Source organism: Carassius auratus, chromosome 8, assembly GCF_003368295.1.
Source record: "Carassius auratus strain Wakin chromosome 8, ASM336829v1, whole genome shotgun sequence".
Lineage (NCBI taxonomy): Eukaryota > Metazoa > Chordata > Actinopteri > Cypriniformes > Cyprinidae > Carassius > Carassius auratus.
Window position 1 is genome coordinate 16,979,034 of NC_039250.1, and position 19,661 is coordinate 16,998,694.

General features: G+C 35.0%; 3 protein-coding genes and 1 long non-coding RNA gene across 8 annotated transcripts in view; 2 read left to right on the forward strand and 2 right to left on the reverse strand.

Moving 5' to 3' along the window:
• Positions 1-44: 44 nt before the first annotated feature.
• ubl4a (ubiquitin like 4A) lies at positions 45-10,667 on the reverse strand. Its single transcript, XM_026269943.1, has 4 exons — positions 10,487-10,667; positions 9,494-9,599; positions 9,150-9,361; positions 45-339 (listed from the first exon to the last, which is right to left on the reverse strand). The coding sequence occupies exons 1-4, from the start codon at positions 10,532-10,534 to the stop codon at positions 232-234; spliced, it is 474 nt and encodes a 157-aa protein (XP_026125728.1). The 5' UTR covers positions 10,535-10,667; the 3' UTR covers positions 45-231.
• Positions 10,668-11,641: 974 nt separating this feature from the next.
• b2ml (beta-2-microglobulin, like) lies at positions 11,642-14,462 on the reverse strand. Of its 2 annotated transcripts, none has more exons than XM_026269946.1 (4): positions 14,273-14,462; positions 12,828-13,103; positions 12,120-12,143; positions 11,642-11,865 (listed from the first exon to the last, which is right to left on the reverse strand). In XM_026269946.1, the coding sequence occupies exons 1-3, from the start codon at positions 14,331-14,333 to the stop codon at positions 12,130-12,132; spliced, it is 351 nt and encodes a 116-aa protein (XP_026125731.1). In that variant the 5' UTR covers positions 14,334-14,462; the 3' UTR covers positions 11,642-11,865; positions 12,120-12,129. The 2 variants fall into 2 exon arrangements, with proteins under 2 accessions (XP_026125731.1, XP_026125729.1); XM_026269944.1 differs by having other exon boundaries at positions 11,642-11,944.
• A 1,331-nt stretch (positions 14,463-15,793) lies between these two features.
• Positions 15,794-18,000, forward strand: LOC113107439 (uncharacterized). 3 transcript variants are annotated; one of them, XR_003292660.1, is made up of 3 exons: positions 15,794-16,324; positions 17,365-17,395; positions 17,776-18,000. It is a non-coding gene; the product is annotated as an uncharacterized LOC113107439 (long non-coding RNA). The 3 variants fall into 3 exon arrangements; XR_003292662.1 differs by lacking the exon at positions 17,776-18,000 and adding an exon at positions 17,016-17,076 and having other exon boundaries at positions 17,365-17,379; XR_003292661.1 differs by lacking the exon at positions 15,794-16,324 and adding an exon at positions 16,359-16,427.
• A 972-nt stretch (positions 18,001-18,972) lies between these two features.
• The window catches only part of prkg1l (protein kinase cGMP-dependent 1, like), a 30,112-nt gene continuing 29,423 nt past the window's right edge, over positions 18,973-19,661 (forward strand). The window contains exons 1-2 of one of the 2 annotated variants that reach the window (XM_026269947.1): positions 18,973-19,116; positions 19,375-19,580. In XM_026269947.1, the coding sequence (XP_026125732.1) occupies positions 19,403-19,580 (178 nt within the window). In that variant the 5' untranslated portion in view covers positions 18,973-19,116; positions 19,375-19,402. The remainder of the gene's footprint in view (positions 19,117-19,374; positions 19,581-19,661) is intronic. The other variant, XM_026269948.1, reaches the window with a different exon arrangement.

The following is a 19,661-nucleotide window of genomic DNA, read 5'->3' on the forward strand; positions in this document are numbered from 1 at the left end:
GGCTGTTAATTCCACATTTAAAAAATACAAATAGAAAAATAAAATTGATCAAGAACACTTTATTTTCTCTTAATAACTTGCACACAATATTTACAAAGTTGCACTAAAAGCACCCCTGGTTTCCTCTGATGGTAAAGCAACAGCCAGCATTGTGGCCTCTTGTAGATCAGAGAAGACCCTCCAAGTCCATATGAAGCATCTCGCTCCCCGACTCCATCAGTCTAGTGTGTTTTAATCCATGTATGAGGTATCCATGGCTTCTGTCTCTGGATGCAGCAGACGGCTGGCCAGACGCTCAATATCATCCAGACTCAGCTGTCTGAGCGAGCGTTCATAATCCTGATAACAAGAAAAGACAAGGTTAACCATGGTTCCTATCACCTATTATTTATGACATACATTGTACAAAAGTCGTTCCACTATTCTAATCATGGCCAATGATTTTATAATACTTTCATTTCTTACGCATCTAACACATTTAATATCGTTACTCGATTCTGCTTTCTCCGATTACTGTTCACAAAAACTATTAAAAAAAAAGCCTTTTTGTTAAATGTAGAGATGCACCAATCGACCGGCCAGGAATCAGCTGATCTTCCAGTAACCGGACAGTCAGTCTGCCGATTCCGAGCCGGTCTGTTTTGATGTCTCAGACACGCTCACATATGGATGTAAACATGTCACCGGCATGGAAGTTCTTCAGTGTGAGTGAAGAAGACACAAAGTTCGCAATCTGTAATATGTGTAGAGCCAAAGTAAACTGTGGGGGAACCACAGGGCTCGAGTAATGCTTGTCCAGGACTAAGGGTGTGCAATATAAATCATCTGCGAAAATAGTGAAATTGTTTTTTTAACGATGTGAGATTTTTGGGTATATACACATCACTAAGACCTAACAAAACACACAAGTGCATGAATACATGATAAAGTAAGTTAGATTAGTGCGATTGCGCATTTACAGTGCGTTCTTTCACTGCATGATTCAGTCTATTAAAATGCATTTAGAAAGATCACACATTCAAGATATAGGGGCAAAAAAAAAAATGTGTATTTATATAATTTCATATTGTTAATATCACACGATCACACGTTTCCATGTGAGAGTGATTTTATACAAAAGTTAAATGAGATGTCAATATTAAGATTTACGTTTAAGACACCACATTACCTGTTTTTGCTCTATTTTGCGAACAAAAATAATTTCAAACACAACCACAGCACTGTTTTGCGTCTCTGAGCAACATGACAGTGTTTCGTTCCTGAATGAATCACCTGTTTGAATGATTCGGTACAATCGCAATGACTCACTTATTAACAGTGACTTGCTGCCACCTACTGGTGGTTTTAATTTCACATTTAAAGTAACCTTTTATTTATTTTAAGTATCAGTATTCAACTTATGATAAAAACATCAAAACATTATGCATTTGTCACTGCAGGTTAATGTATTCCATGTCCCTCAGAGTGGTATTAAACAGTGTGTAAATGCATCTAAATGCCATTTAAGACGCAGCTTCTGTGTTTCCTCTGCACTGCAAAATGAATTTTGTTGAAACTGATTTCATTTGATTGGTAACAGCCCAAATGTCTTATTATTCTAACTGACTGTTTAAATAAGAATTTCACAAACGATGATGCAAACTTTTAGAATAAATGGCTGTATTAAAAGGTACAAACGCCTCGAGAAAGGAATAAATTAAAGTTTATTGGAAAATATGAAATTCCATCACAGTTGAGAACTGACCACCACACAGAATATGAAGAATATCGTATAATATAATGTAAGAATATAACTAAGCAAGCACTGAAAGTTGGGCAACAATATCTTACACCAGAATGATTCTTATTTTATTGCATTTAGTGTAAATGGCAACTAATGATATACAGTATTTGTCGTGCCAGATGAGGCTCGCTCAGCCTATCCTAGAGTAAGAAACCGAGACCTGTGCAAAAATCAGAACATATGAGCACAACAGCATACATAAAGTAACTCAAAGAAAGTTATAGATGCATACTACGTTAGAAAAAGATAGATAACATATGATATAGGTAAGCAACATTACACAACCAAGATGCTTCCCCGAATATCAACGCAAAAGTGACACTAATTTTATGCAATAGTAGTTCAATATGACAGGAAGTCAAACTAAAGTGACTTACATTTTAGACACAATATTGACTGTTTTTGATTAATTCCGCTGATGAAAAATTGTTCCAAACAAAGCCACAGCAGAACTGTTTTGTAACTGAGCAACACAGCGGTGTTTCGTTACTGAATGAATCCACAGTTCTGAACGAATCCAGTAAGCAATGATTCAGTAACTATTTCATACAGTCAGGCCCTGTCCCAAATGGCACACTTCATGTGCACTTTCAGTCTTGAGGACTTTGACAGCGTGTGAATCCGTTTAGTCTGTGTGACTGTAGCGAGCCCCATTTGTCATTTAGCTTTCAGAAGGGTGCTCACTAGCGCCACCTTTCTGGCCTTTTCTATGCGCCATAAATGCCTAATTTCTGAGTGAATCAGCTGTGTGAACAAATCCGTTAAATGAATGACTAAATGACTCACTCATTGAAAGTCTTTTGCTGGCACCTACATGTGGTTCGCTTTTCATATTTAAAAGTATCATTGCATTTTTGCCAACATTTCTTATTAGCGTGTACAACAATTTATTTAAAACATTAATCCTATAAAATCATTTATGAAGTTGGTGTAAATGCATTTATGGCACCTCAGCTCTATTAAACAGTAAATACATCCAATGCCACTTCAGATGGAGATCCATGAAAGATGGAGTTTGTTGATACTGATTTAATCCGAATTGTATTAAAATAAATATAGTATATCTTATTCTAACTGAATTAACTGAAACAATGTAAGAATTTGATGTGAAAGAGGATACATTTAATAAGGGGAAATGAATTACCATTTATAAACACAATGGGAAACAACATCTGTTTTGTTATATACAGCAACTCATTTTCAATTGTTATTTCTACTTCTTTCCAGTCACGAAGCACTTTATTTTGAGAGTTGTTTAAGTGAGAGAACATTTGTAACTTAGTCCAGATCGGGGGAATTGTAATGTGTAGGGGTTGCACCGACTAATCGACTTCAATGCTCTGCAATGACGCTTTAAGCTTGACGTCGACTGCACGCCGGTCCTATAGAGGGCGCAACAGTATATAAATCTTTGAAGGACTTCCACAGTTACGCACCATTTCCAAACAGATAAAATTACAAATAAATTTAGACTTCAAAAGGTCCACAAGACATGTGTGATTATATTACTGGATGCTCGAAATTGAACGGGAGGACGCACATTCTAAACAGCTGATTGTACAGGTAAGTTAATCACTGTTCTATGTGCCGCTGCACTGTAACACACACACACACACACACACACACATATACACAGGGCTCTCAAGTCTCACGCATTGGGCGTGAGACTCACGCATTTCAACCCGTTCACACGCTCACACGCCACACCTTGTATTTCTCACGCAGAGACATTACGAGGACAACGCCCACCAAGTTGCGGCGCTATTTTTTTAAACAGTGAAACAGGTAACGTAGAGGAATCAAGTGAGTTCCCCGAAGGCCCTGACACGCACCTGCTAATCGAATAAAAAAAATATAGCTACCGATCAGCCAATCAGAAAATAGCATTGCTGTATCCGGGTAAGATTTTTACAGGCTCGTGTGCAACACAGATCCAGACGCTCGCTGAAGTAGGTAACGTTACGGTTACAGACTTGTCAAGACAATGACACAGATTTTCACTATATGTTTTTTTTTATCAATATATTAATTTAACATTTTTTAAAAACAGTCTAAGATATGTTTTGGTCTGATGGTTATTATGACCCCGACACGCACGCAATTTTGGCCATTATACGTGGTCGGCCGTAGCTTTTGTGCCTATTATTAGCCCACTATTATTTTTTTTATTGCCAAAGTTACACGTTGAAGAGGATGCGGGGCTACTCTGACAGTTTTATATAAGAGACTTCTATAATAGGCCTATCCATAATACTTGTATGGCAGTATCCATAATAGTTTAAAAAAAAAATAATAATTTCTTTCCTTTTATTTTTACTGCACCTCATCCTGGTCCCCATTTTCAAAACGTTTTGCCTAGGCTATTTCATTATATTTTATCCAATGTATAATATTGATTATTGCATTCGTCTATTTCAAAGATGTCAGGGAAGAGGCAAAGGAGCAATCTTTCATGCTTTGTTCTAAAAGATCTGGGCCCGTATTCATAAAGAATCTTAATGCAAAAAGTAGCTCCTAGTGACAAAATTCTAAGAAAATTCTTAGAAATGTGGGCGTTTACTTTTAAAATTAAAGAAAAAAATCCTAGTAAAGAAAAAATTAATTCAGAAAGCATCTTATCCCTTAAAAGAGGTCTTAAGGTAAAATTTGTTATGAGCACAGACGAGGACTTTTAAGAGGCTTAAGAGTTTCTTTAGCAGAGGAGAAAATGGCAGAAAGATGAAGAGGCAGAAGAAATGTGTTGCAGACAATGGATGACAATGAGTTAATAAGACGGTATAGATTATATAATAATTTAATATAATATAATTTAATATATAAATTAAAGTAATCACTACATTACAATATTTGGCAACTGGGAACATGCAACAATGCAATAGTGATGATTTGGGTCTGTCACAACCTTCTGTAAGCAGAGTGATCACACAAACAATTACAGCACTTTCAGAACATCTTATTGTGTCACAGTTCATTTAGTTTCCACTGGACATTCCCACCTTGCAGGCTCTAAAAACTGCATTTATGAATATAGCAGGCTTATAGGTGCGCACAAGCAGGGGGAATGAACCGTTAATAGTTTGTCCTATACGCTCCCATGTCTGCTTCTTGTCCCTTGCTGTGTCTGAATTTTCCTTTAAGAATGGCCTTGTGTTCATCCACTAACTGGGCTAACAGTAAACACTGTTCCTCTGTCCAGATTGGCTTTCTCGCTCTTCTTGGCTTTGATTCCATGTTTGATACATTAAAACCAACACTCAAACCGCCACTTACATAGAACGGCAATCACTGTAATTGGAAAGAGTGGAACAATTTTTATCATTCTAAGCCAATCAAATACCTTATAGGAAATTAAAAGCATGGTAAATAAAAAAATAGAATTCATATACACACATATAATGTGTGTGTGTGTGTGTGTGTGAGAGAGAGAGAGAGAGAGAACGGTCAAATAGGAAAAATTACGCATGTAAATTTAAAGTGAGGATTAGAATAGACCCTATACTTAAAATCACTCTTTTTTTTCCTTCTTGGACAACCAGCCAATCAGAGTCTTCAAAAGATTGTGTCATACATAGCAACCGGTTCAACCCCGCCTCCTCACTAAGATGAACGTTTTTGTCTTTTCCTTACTCAGAGTTGCTCTCAGATCGGTCCCGAATCGCTTTTAAGCTAAGACTCCTACGTAAAAGTTTTTAAGCTAAATTAAGAGTTTTCTGAGAGGATTCTTAGAATCTTTATGAATGCGGGCCCAGCTCCCTAAAAAGGTGGCTAGGTCAGAGGAGGAGGCTGTGGAGAATACAGTAGGGGAGGGAGTTAGGGTGCCAGTAGAGGATGGGTGCATGGAAGAGACTGTGGAGGACCATAGAGGAAACAGTGGAGAACCCACTGGAAACAGGGAAAAAGAGAGGGTTATGTAGAGCAGCCACCTGTAGGTGTTCCTTTAAGAAGGAGTGGTCAACCCGATCGCCATTCATCACAATGGGAACCACCAGCTCTTTTTACTGGTGCTTAGTCTGCAGACAAGATAACTCCTGTGTCCATCAAGGTGTGAGGGACATAAGCAGGGAGGCTTTCTAAAATAGCTGCATTAGTGTTAGTGCTTGCTCATTCAAATACCTATGCTGAGAGGGTTTTCTCCATGGTGGGATTAAACAAGACCAAAACCAGGAACAGTTTAGCACTTGATGGAACTGTGAAAAATGGCTGGCCTGGAACCACAGTGATTCAAATGGGAGCCACCAACCCCTGGCCTCAAAACCAGCTACCAACACCTACTATAAACAACACTGACCATTTTTTCTCTCTCTCTCTCTCACACACACACACAAATAAATGCTGAATTAAATAAATATTATTTTATTTGTAAGAATATGTGTCATTTATGAGATCAGACACCCGTCCCCATCAAACCCCTGCCGACATCGCGACCGCGGGCAAAATCTCACTCTGAACTCAGTTCAAAACTTGAGAGCCCTGTATACACTAGACAGCAGCTCGTACATCGCACACAGAATCACTCACCGCAGAGATGCACTGTCAACATTCTGTGATTTCTCAATAAAATAACTTCAAAACTAAAAGTTCAAGCATATATTTGTTAATAACTGAATCCCACAGCATCACTACTAATAGAGAGACGCTGCCATGTAGAATTAATTCACACACACACTCGCTCTCACTAATGCTTTCGTATAAATTTAATCTTTAATATGCTACTTTATCTGTATCTGATTTAGAACGAGCAGAAATCTGTGAGAAATTAAATGACCCAAAGGCAAAAGAAATGATAAAAACGAGCTGTTATAGGAGTAATAGTCATGTGGGCAGCACTGTCATATGCCATAGCTGTGCACAAGATGTTTGTCACAGCTCCAGACTTATTTGTTCATTAATGACGTCATCAGCGACTTCAACTCGAGTTTCATCACATAAAAGTCGACTTTAAAAAATCAGAATTCGTTCAACCCCTAGTAATGTGCTATATATATATTTATTTATATATATATATATATATATATATATATATATATATATATATATATATATTATTTATATATATATATATATATATATATATATATATATATATATATATATATATATATATATATATATATATTAGTGCTGTCAATCGATTAAAAAAAAATTAACTAATCGCAAAATTTTTTAAAATTAATCGCGATTAATCGCAATTAAAAGACTGAAACTTTTTGGATATTTAAATGTAAAATGTAAACAATTGATGTAAACTCAAGACAAAGAAACTATTTAAATTCAAAATATGATTGTTTATTGGAATTTTTGTTTAACTTGTAACACAGATTTTCTCATGTAAACAACATACCTGCAATAAACCATCAATATCCTCCAAATTAACTGTTGGCTTGAAAGCCATATTTATTACAGAAATAAAAACACAGGCATGTAAGTACCATTTGAATTTCAAAACAATCAATGCCAATAAAAAACAAAAATGATTTCCATGTTGAATTCTAAGTGGACTGCAAAAAAATTCCAAAGTATAGTCATTGCCAGTGCTTTAAGTGGGCCTGTACGCACCAGTACTCAGTACCGCCACTTCCAAATATAGCTCTTGAGCATACCGCCACCTCTCCGTGCGCCCAGAACGTGCTTGCAGCGTACCGGTACGCTCATTTGGACATCTGTTTTAATAAACGTTTTAATCTTTTACCTGCACTGCCGATTTTCAGAGCGCCCTTCACAATGCAAGCTTCCTAATTCATCCCACCCAGAGCAGAAACTACATTACCCATTCACCCTTAAGTTATACAAGTGAATAGCGCATGTGTCGCTTTTCCCACTGTTAAGTGTCAACAACTCAACGTGGCCGGAGAAGGTGTGTGAAACTTGTTGTAGGTTATACTAAAGCAAAATCTTGAGTATTTATTGTCTGATAAACATTAAAAACTGTCTGCGGAGGTTGAGTCGTCCTGCAGCCAGCGCTGGCTGCTCATTGGCTGCAGCATCTTTTTTCTAAGTTCTAAAAAAATACCGTTATTTCGTTATTTTTGTTTAAGCTTATTAACGTTAGCGTTACAGAAAGGTCTGATTTACGCACTGTTACAGTCATTGTTTTGTTTTTTTTTTTTTAACAATGACATTTGAGTTCATGATTTTAATGTTGCTGTTTCTTGTGGCAGACTGAAGAGTAATCCAGCAGAGTTTTATACTGAAACTTTCCGTCTAAAAGTCCTTCCTTGGTCTTATCCATATTTCTTTGCACGTTGAACACACATAGGCCACAACTGGAAATAAAAAAAACTGCAACCGCGTCAATTGCGTTATTTTTTTTTAACGCGTTAAATATTTCAAATTAATCGAATGCGTTAACGCGCTAATTTTGACAGCACTAATATATATATATATATATATATATATATATATATATATATATATATATATATATATATATATATATATATATACACATATATCCTGTAGACAGATTTTTTCTGTGTATATAATGTCAATTATATTTCTTAGAGCGGCAGGTCACTACGAGAAAAACAATTGGAAATAGGAATTAGCTCTACTTTAATCAAATAAAGCTGAAAAAAAAATTCTGATGAAACTTAAATTAAAATTTGTATTGCTCTGCCAAATAAGTGAAACTAAGTTTAAGATGAAGTATAAACTATAACTGAAATTAAAAAAGCAAAATGGAAATTTTAAAAAAAATTACAAATCTAAAAATAATAACAAAATAATAAAAATAACAATTTGTAATACAATAACAGTATACAAAAACACTGATCAAGAAATTTATATTTTTTTAAATAAACAGAATTATTCTAAGAAATAAAAGCAAAACGTTTCTTGTGGTCATTGTAACCTTTAATTATGCACACTTCAATACTTTCTATATCTATCTATTTATATATATATATATATATATATATATATATATATATATATATATATATATATTTTTTTTTTTTTTTTTTTTTTTTTTTTTAGGTAATTAAAGTTGTCCTAAGTCAAGAATGCATTTTTGGTTTTAGGACAACTTTGATGAAAGGTTTTGATCCACTTCAAATGATGACTACCGTATATATAAATTAACTCTAATAAACACGCAGTCAACTTTATACAGAAGAAAATATTTTCCAGATAAGACTTTCACTGTTTCTTTGGAATTACAATCATTTCTTTATGCAAACCTTTGTCTTTTAACATAGATTTTTTTTCTTCCCCACACACAGCATACATGGGTCTTCGTCTAGCCTTCCTATTAGGGATGCCATGTCTATTTTAAGTCACTCGCATTCAGATTACAACAAAAAGTAATAAAAAGAAATGGAAATAAAAAAAGATATTGCAATAGAATTCATTTTTGTCTTGACCGTACCTTAATAAGTTGCTCCTGCACTTTTGCTGCGTCAGCTGGGCTGAAATGTTTGGCCAGGACAGTGGACAGTAACTGCCACACACCACTGCGTGTTTTCTCAGGACTCCTGCTGCTAGTCCCCACCGCGCCGCCGCTCCTCTCGTCCACCGGACGCACCACCAGATTCAGCTTGGCCTCCGGGCCGATGGAGTAATCACTCAACCGGTGTTCATCTGAAAACAACAAATCAAGCGTCACAATGATGTACACAACACAGCTCGTGCAATGACTGGAATGCAGCCAGTCAAAGAAAACCACTGCAGGAGGAAATAAAAATAGTGCTTCTCTAAATGACGAATACATACCTGCAAGTGCTTTTCCTTTATACAGCAGTCTCTGCTGACTGGGAGGGATGTTTAAACGCTCTGATACCAGCTCTTTCACTCTTGATACCTTCTCATTTTCTGTCACCTGTGCATGAAATCAACACAACTGCTGACAAAAGCGCTGCACATTTCAATTCACTAGCACAGTTCATTCTGTGTGTGTAGATAGATTAGATAGATAGATAGATATAGATAGATGTTGATAAAATAATGAAATTATATACACACTGCTTTATGTCTGTCAGTCTAACTATACATAATAAAACAATAATTATTGAAGGATCACATGAAGACTGGTAATAGCTGCTGAAAATACAGAATTCAAACTTTTTTACATTTTAAATGTATCATAATACTATATTATGATATATTATGATATATATATATATATATATATATATATATATATATATATAGTAATTATGTACTGTAATATTATGAGATCTATTAATATTATATTACATTAATATGTACAAATATTCTTAAAAAAAAAAGGGTTAAAAAAAAGTAGTGTAGTTTGTTGTTATTATTGCAGTTAATATTTTATTTCAGTTACTAATTTTTCTACGGTTTCAGATTTGTGTTATGTATATAGATATATAAATTAATAAAAATAGACAACATAAAATATATATATATATATATATATATATATATATATATATACACACACACACAAACACACACACACACACACACACACACACATCACAGTGAATCTAGTCCAGTAATCTAGATCTCAAGCAGCTCGAACGGTTTGGTGACACAGCTATTATACAGTGGACAAAATAACTGCCTGGAGAGTGTAAATCATTTCTAATGAGTTACAGCAGGAACATCAGGTTGTATCAATATTAATGAATAATCGGCCAGGACAAAATAAACATCCGATCCAGCAGAGTAATGAAAGCACGCCGCTATGCTAATGCAGCTAACATTAGCCTTAAAACACCTCTCGACCCTCACGCTTACCTGAACATTACACTCTTTCCCTTGAAGCGGCTTTACTGTGAGAATCATCTTCACATTTATACAGTTAAATACAAAATAAAGAATAGATAATTATCTCGCTGACCACTCGTGGACTACCAGCCGACGTTTCCCACGGACATGACGTCGGCTCACTGGATCTGCGCATGCGCAGGAAATGCAGCGCCTCTGCCCGACCAAAGAACAGACTGTGTGCAATTTAATGACTTAAATCAAATCACATCATTTTATATAAACAATATGCATATTTTCATAAAGAATACTAACATTTTGTATAACTGCCTAAGTAAACTCTCGCAAAATACAGAAAATAAAAGTAAAAAAAAAAAAAACATAGCAAGACTCTTGTTTATGTCTGAGACGGGACACAGACATGAGACCGCCAACATGGGATTATGAAAACAAAACCAATACCAAATAGACTTGAAACAGACAGCAGTTTGTCTGAGACCATAAAACTCAGATTCTGGCTTAGAATTTAATCTTAGAGCCTGATCAAGGCCACAAGACCAAGACACACAAAAATGAGGCTCACAGTGAAGTTTTACAGTTGTGTTGAATAAAGACGCATAATTAAGAAGAAATTATATTTTATTGATCCGAATTACATGGCATTATGACTCCTAGAATCAGTGATGGTCATACATCATAAACAGAATTTGTCTTACATTTCACATTTTTCTATCTTTTGTAACTGATTTTTTTTACAATGAAACTCCGATTTATTTATGGAGAAAATGAATCTTTACCAAATCTGGAAGATATAGGCTATTTAACACTGGAAACGTGTATGCAAGAATTACACCAATGAAAGTGTTAAAAAAAAACACCTTTCCTGAATCTTCAATACATTTCAGAACAAAAGGCATTAAGATGATTGAGTGCTAATGTTAAAAAGACTAAATTAAAGCAAGAAATTCCTCACCCAAGGCTTTAGATAATTGCTGATATATATATATATATATATATATATATATATATATATATATATATATATATATATATATATATATATATATATATATATATATATATATATACTACAGGCACCCTACTAATTATGTCCAGATACACACCAAAATAAAAATACAAATCAATTAGATATAAAGATACACATGTGTCTTTGTGTAAAAGAAAACACATTGCAGTCTGCAACACAGGAAGCATATCCTAAGGCAGGGGTGTCCCGTCCTGGTCCAGGGGTGTTTGATTAGAGCTGGACACCAGCCTTCCTAGAGCAGGATCAGACCCGACACCCCTGTCCCAAACAGACATGCTGAGATCTGATATCAGGATGTGGATCTAGTAAGAGTTCAGCTCCAATTAAAAAAACACCTGAACCTGGAGAAGGCTGGACACTCCTGAATTGTAAAATGAAATCAAAGCAGGATTGGCATTATGGAGAGAAGCCGAAGAGAATAAACTGTTATTTCCAGCAATCTGTGAAAAACAAAATACATTTAACATAGTGTGACTAATGAAAGATTATGCTAAAAATAACTGAATACATGAACCAACATCATTTGAAAGGTATGCTAGATTATAAACTCTGATCAATTTAAATTACCAATAAAACATGTTAAAGCCTTTAAAAAACAATCTTATCAGAACTTACTGTTGCACGTTCACATGTCAGGTTCTACAAGAGAGAAAACAAACATTAGTAAAACTTATAGATCACTGTTAATTTCCTTTTAAAAGGAGCAAATTTAATTTGAAACATCATATAAGTCCCAGTTTGGGGTTCTCATCAAACTCAATTGATAAAAATGATTGTACATACATATAAAGCATATTAAATGCAAGCAAAGTGTATACTTTAATGTTTCTAATAACCTTTGTGAAAACAAAAAGCCAAATTATCCTGGTCTATCCAACAGATATATTTATGTAAAAATGAAACAACGTAGTTATTCTGACCTGTACTTATTAACATATATAAAATATAAAGTGTCCATAAAATGAATATTAATTAGTTGTTTACAAATAATGACATCATATTTTGCATACTGTAAGATCCGTGTGGTTCATGGTAATGTTATCCCTTTCAAATATTTGGTTTTAAAGACATTTTGTTCACTTAATGTAACATTTATAACACTTAAATGTGTTATGTGACTACTTAAAGACTCCCAAACTATAATTAACATGAAATAGAGAATTTAAACTCAGATGTCTATGAAATATGAAAGTGAGAAATACTCAAACAGCTCCTAAATGAACCAACATCTGACCCTCACCTACCACTTTCTGAAATTCAATTCGATAATGAAAATCAACAGCAACAGGGCTCATAAAATAAAGATTTTGGATGTGTTCTCACCCCATGTGTAAGATTTCTCTAGGCTGGTCATGTGACGGACGCGGCAGGTGTACTCCTCTCCCGCCTGGGGGGTGAAGTCCACGTACTTGGTGAGGTGGAACTGCCAGCCCTGCTCGAAGGCCAGGTCGGTCTGGTGGCTGTCCGGGATCTCCACCCCGTTCTTCATGAGCTTGATGGTGATGTCAGGGGGGTGGAAGCCACTGACATAGCAGATCAGCACGTTCTTCTTCCCATACTCTCCAGGGTTACGGCTGTACACCTGCACTTTAGGATCAGCTAGAAACAATACAAAAGAAAACACTGAATACAGTCCATTCTTACATACTATATTGCATGCATCTTATTTATTCATACATCCATCCGAACATGCAGATCAAAGACATAAAGAGATTTCAGATATATCTACTGATTCCTGTTTATTTTAATTTACTTTTTTTTCTGAGCAAAAAAAAATGACTATCATAAAGTTTTATCATGATTTACAGAAAACACCCACTAAAATGTCATCCGGTATAACAATAGTTCATATAATGAAAATCCTGCCAGGCTTATTAAGAACAAGAATCCTTAGATGACGCTATTAAAGGATCACAGTGCAACCCACAAAAACAAATTCATTGTCATTTTGTCTTTAACAAACTTTGACACAAATTACAGGTCAGAATAAGTACGTTTTCGTTTTCTCATAAATATATCTGTTACAGTGAATGACGATGGAATGTTATTTCACCCTATATTGTGATTTTTTTTTTTCACACAAGTTATTAGAAACATTAAAGTAGACACTTTACTTTTGCATTCAATGTGCTTGTATATTAAATCACTTTCATGAATTTATTTTAATGAAGACAGCAAACTAGGACTTCTCGACTTTGACCCATGTACAGTGTGTTGTTTATCTATTCAGGAGTAGTTGTTTATTTGAATAATCATTTCTTAAAGAAACAAAAAACCTAATTAAATATCATGATATCATGTGTGTCATATTAATGTATCTTTTTAACCGCCAAACATTAAAATCCAGTAAAGCCAGTTTTTTTTATCACGAGTGAAGTGAAAGTGAAAGTAAAATGTTCCGGGGATTTCAGACAAACAAACGTGTCTTAGATATGTTTTAATTCTCTAGGCACATTTTCACAAGCTTTTAAAAGTTACTAAAATACTTTCTTCTGTTTTTCAGCGTTTTGGGCAACTGCGTAACGTTATGCTTTAAACAATTTAAAAGGTTTTATCCTTCGTATTCTGAATAGCAGATGAAAGTACGTCACATACAATTCAGCTTGAAAAATATAATATTAAAAAAAACTACTGTGGGATTCAAACATATTGGATAAAGACTACGTATAAAGAATGGAAATATAAGATATTAATACAAATAAACATAATAAGCAGAGTAACGTTGGGCTAGATAAGAGCGCGTCAGAAAACAGGTTCTTTATACTTACATTGTTTGGCCAAACAGCTGGCGCTGAGAAGCACAAGAGCGACTAGAGCAAGTTTAAACATGGTTTTCACCGTAAAGTCTCTGATCTATTACTCTGTTCGTCCGTCGAGTTCACGTCTGGCCTCCTGAACACAAAACTATAAGACGGATGAGGACAAACATACGGGACAGCAGATCAAACCCCGCCCTCAAACATATTTTTAACCAATCATGCATTTCCTTTTTTCTGTTGCTGGGTGATAATGGTGCTCTGATGGTTGTTGGTGAATTGTAGTATTAAAAAGTGACTTTTAACATCACACTTCACATTTCCTCTTATGCTGTAAACTGCTCTTGCAATAATTCCACTTTATGCAGATTTTATTGTTTTTATTGCTGACTCAAATCAGGTGAAGAATCATGCAAAGGTTTTCATTTCTTTACATGGCGGCTTTCAAGATATAACCTGCCCAACAAAATGCCTGACTTTCTTTTTTTTTTTTCTGAAGATCAAACCACGCCTGCAGCCGACTCTCAAGATGTCATCAGTCATCTCAATTACATGCTAACTGCCTTAGTTACGTAAAGCTGAAACAAATAACCATAACCTGTGCAACACAGCTGGTCGTTCATTTACGTGACAACAGCGTTTTGGGGGCCTCAAAACGCAAACTTTCAAAGTGTATAAGTTCTTGAAAACTATTCTGGTTTACTATCAAGCTAATTTGTGAAAATCATGATGTCATGTGCATGTTCAGTCAATAGACATGTGTGAGGTCCTTTAAAAAGTGACATCACCAACTACTGGCATGGCATACAGTATGGGCCCAAGGTTAAATTATCGTTCACTGTCCATAACTCTCCAAATCAACACTCTGAATCTAAATTTGAAATGACTTTTAATAGTTAAATGACAGGTCGTAATAAAAGCTGTGTTAAATATGCCTTTTCTTTTCTTTTTTACAGTAGCTTAAATGTTCACTCTGGCCAAAAAAAGACCTAACCTTTTATCCAAAGCAACTTACAAACAAATTAGCTTAATGTAGTACATTATTATCATTATTATTCATATTATTATTATTACAAAATAAATAAAAAGAAAACAGATAGAAAAGAAAAAGAATAGAGCAGAACAGCCAGTGTTAGTGTTTTTTTTTTTTTTTTACCTTATCACTACCCCTAAACCTAACCATACTGACGGTTTATTCCTAAAATCAGGAGGAAATGATAGCTGAATAACAAGGGTGCAGAAACACCTACCCCTGTTTTTAAGCCTGAAACTGTCATGACAAATCCTGAAAAGTATAATTTTGCATGCAGTCATCATTTTCACAAATTCTGGTTTTTGTACACTGTAAACGATTTCTGTTGTTTTCACAGTATTATTGCTGTATTATCAGAGAAAGCTTACTGTAGAAACAGTTTACAGTAAGTTGCTGTCAATTTTATAACTTTTGCAGTATTATTGCTGTATTTCCAGCTTTGTCTTACTGTAGAAACTATTTACAGGACAGTTGCTGACAATTTATGCTATTCTTTGAAAAAAACAATAGAGTGGGAAAATAATTACAGTAATCCTTATATTACTGTTAAATTGATGACAGTAATAATCCAACTTACAAGGAATTTTATTTATTAATTATATATTTATTTATAAGGAATTTTATAATACATCGTTTCATATGGTAACCCATATATTAAGGCATTTGGCATATAGTTAAAAAAAGCTGAATGATTTATGTGGGTGTTTTTTAATTGCGTATCTTCATGGTTGCCAGATTTTGACACAAAACCCACCTAATCTCATAGGTTATAGCCAACAATTTTGTGGGTGGGAGGTAGTTGTAGAGATGTAGATGTCAAAAATATAGGCTAGGTAAATAGATAAAATCAATTCCCATGATATATTTTTAATATTATTATTTTGCTTTCTATTAAACACACTAATTACATAAAGAGCGGAATCGTACGCGATATACCTGGCAACCAATCATCTAAACCGTCAGCCTGCACTCATTTTCCAATTCATTTTCTGAGCCTTTGAGGATGAACAAGACCAACGAGAACCAGTCAGGTGAGACATACAATTTTATTCAGTATCTTAAAGATGTGTATTTCAAAAAGTTTCACCCCAAAGGGAAGATATTCGTTTTAACGTTACCACTAAATAATCGATGGTGAGTTTGATAGTAGTCTGTAACACAAACATTCTAACGTTAACCAAATATTAATTATCACAAGCTTTGCTGTTAATGTTAGTTAATAATTTCAAGTTTAGAACAAAGTAATCGAAATGTTCTTCTTTCTGAACATTTGTGTGTAACTTTCACCGTGTTCGTGTGTCCTGTCGCGATCGAGGCCTTACGCGCCTAAACCTAAAGCTATGTTCGAAATCGACCTATTACACTAATGTTATGCACGACTTGAAGGGACAATCACAGTGTTTTCAGTTATATTATGCATTTATTGCGTGAGTACAACCGATGTATTCATTTAAAGTGAATACACAGGCAGTGAAAGTCGGGCCGGTTTAATTCCCTCGTCTCGGTATAGTCCTTCTTCAGACCAGACGTTCCCATGATTTTGCTCACTCGTTTTCATTAACTTCTTCAAGTGCATTAATATCTGAATACAGCCACTGCCAACGCACTGCAGATAATTTAGTTGTATATTTGATATTGTGTGATATTCACGATAATGGCTATTATAATCCCCGTATTCTTGTCACTTTGGGTGCTTCTCATTTCTTATTTGTGACAAATCAGGTTCTCCCTCGAAATCGGGTCTCTGTTAGGACACCAAGAGATCTCAAATTAATTGTAATAGGTACATAAATAAATAATAATAATTTAATAGATTAGCCATTTTTTTACAAGTAATAAATGAAATGCACAGGTTGAATAATTAATACTAGCATTCAATTATTTGATTTACTTAAATTATATGTTAAGTTTTTTTTGTGCTATTTTTAAGTTGCATTTAAGTTGACAGCTTGTCATTTCTGGTCTTTGAAATTTGTTTTCTTTTCAAATTATTTAATTTGATTCTACATATTGGAATTGTTTTGTAACCTTTTTATGTTTTAACTGATCCATGTTTCTCTTTGTCTTACAGGTAAAAATCATTGGTCACCAGATGTGGATGGGTAAGTACTGCATCTAAAGTTAAAATTGTTTGGAAATAAGATTAGAAATGCCTTTATCTTGCAAAGTGTGTCAGTACTCAGTAAAGTCTATTCCAGAATTTGTCAGACTTGCTAAGGAACACAGGAATCTTGCAAACTATAGATTCTCTTGTGGATTTTTCCAGTGTCCATGTAACTTCAAAACTGCCGTTGGCCTTCGTACACATATGTATCGTAACCATGCAGTGATTACACCAAGTGCTGACAAATCACACAGTGGTGTTAATATGACATGCCAGGTTATGGAATGTTCTTTCACTTCCACATCTGGGGATGCATGGTGAAACGAATATCTCTGTGTAGGTCTATGCAGTGTTGAATATGTTTTTCATTTCTTTCAGCATGTATGTTGTTCGACATTGCAGCGTGCTGATGAGTTAATAAAGAGGTAAGTCATTTTCAAGTCTGTTTATCACATTGATGTCGGTCAAGCTGTAGTGCAACTTAATTTTTGTGTTTTGTTCTCTATAGGCAGCAAAAACCTGGGATCTGCATTGGCCCTGTCAAGTCTGGAGAGTGTTTTTACCATTTAATGAATTCAATTGTAATAAAAGTTTTTAAATGGACTTCTGAGTGTTGTCATAATTTACGTGACATTTAATAATCAGTAATATAACTGTGTGAAATTTTTTTTGCATACAAGCCTTTATATTTCATTCTTTTTTAAGCATGTAACAGGTTGTAGTTAGTTATATGTTGTGTATAGATGAGTATATATGAATATAAAAACTACCGTAATCAATTATACTGCATAGTAACTTTACAGTATTTTAAAATACAGTGCAAAAACATGAACTGTAATTAATTTTACAGTATAAATATACTGTAAGTTATTATACAGTATTTTGTGAACTACTGTAGTCAGGTTTACAGTAATATTACCGTGGAATAAAATACTGAAGCTTGCTGGCTATTTGTTGCCAGTAAGTTACTGTTGATTTTACGTGAAATTTTTTACAGTGTAGTTTAGATGATAATGTATCGTTTTCAAAAACTTGTTCTTAGACTTTTCAAACATTTCAAAAGTGTTTCAAGTCCCCCAAACACCATTAAACTGAACAGTCAAAACACACAAAGAAGTTTTCCATATTTATTTGAAACTATCCAACTGTATATGTAAACAACCTCTTTCAATCAATCATCCATTCATCCATCAATCATCTTATGCCTAATTAGACTACCTATAAAACATAAACACAAACCAACAACTTAAGTCATTATTTTAAGGTTGTGTTTTGTAAGATCAAGTAATTGAGCCAAAAGCAAATGTTGTAATTATTATTATTATTATTATTTAACCAGACTACTGTCCTAGTTTTATCAATTATGCTATAATGTTACATGTCTTCGGCATAGAGATTGATAAATCCTATTTACTGCAACCGAGCTCTTGAATGCAATACTGAGTGCACTGTTTATTTTGTTGCATTGCAAGTCGAAGAACAATATGGTGATAGTAGTGTTGAATTCTCTGTGAGTGTGATCTGTCCCTGCCCACCTCTCTCTCTCTCTCTCTCTCTCTCTCGGATCAGCTCGCGTGCGGTGGAGACATGATTCAAACATTCGCACTCTGCTCTTCCTCAGTATTTCTAAAGCGGACCAGCTCCATCACTGTAGTTCCCTGAGGGCAAATCGCTTTCGGTCTGTTTGTATTTCCCAAGTTCCTTGCCCATATTATTCAGGTAAATATCTTCTCAGATGTCTCTTATTTGCAATGCAATGTTTAAATAAATTAACGAAATTGGTTTTGTTGTTACTTGATCTATAGCCTATTTGGATAATAATGCAGAGCTGGTTGCACTGTTAATATTAGCCTACAGTCGATGAGCTTGGGAGACTCTCTAAATAATTGCAGAGCAACTTCAGTTTTGTCTGCCGTTAATGTATTTTCTTTGAATTTGTTTGGTTAATTCACTTCTTCAAACGTGGGCGCACATCAGTCCCTCCCTGTCCCCTTATACAGGGCTGATGGGGACTCTCCGAGATCTTCAGTTCGCGCTCCAGCTGAAGATAGAGGAGTTACGGCAGAGAGATGCTCTCATCGACGAGCTGGAGCTGGAGCTCGACGCTAAAGATGATCTGATCCGCCGCCTGCAGGGGGAGCTCGACCGTCTGCGGCTCTCCGCTCCTGGCGCCTCGGCAGATGGTACGGTGTATTTTATTTGTCAGGAAAACGTTTTGAGTAGTCAAATATCCCCCCCCCCCCCCCCCCCCACACACACACACA

What these genes read in the sequence shown, in the direction of transcription:
- ubl4a (XM_026269943.1), bottom strand. Translation starts at nt 10,534, where the DNA reads ATGATTCTCACAGTAAAGCCGCTTCAAGGGAAAGAGTGTAATGTTCAG. An exon ending in GGAAAGAGTGTAATGTTCAG is followed by an intron (nt 9,600 to 10,486) that starts GTAAGCGTGAGG and finishes TTTCATGCACAG; the next exon opens with GTGACAGAAAATGAGAAGGT. An exon ending in TAAAGGAAAAGCACTTGCAG is followed by an intron (nt 9,362 to 9,493) that starts GTATGTATTCGT and finishes TGTTGTTTTCAG; the next exon opens with ATGAACACCGGTTGAGTGAT.
- b2ml (XM_026269946.1), bottom strand. Translation starts at nt 14,333, where the DNA reads ATGTTTAAACTTGCTCTAGTCGCTCTTGTGCTTCTCAGCGCCAGCTGT. An exon ending in CAGCTGTTTGGCCAAACAAT is followed by an intron (nt 13,104 to 14,272) that starts GTAAGTATAAAG and finishes TATTGTTTCTAG; the next exon opens with CTGATCCTAAAGTGCAGGTG.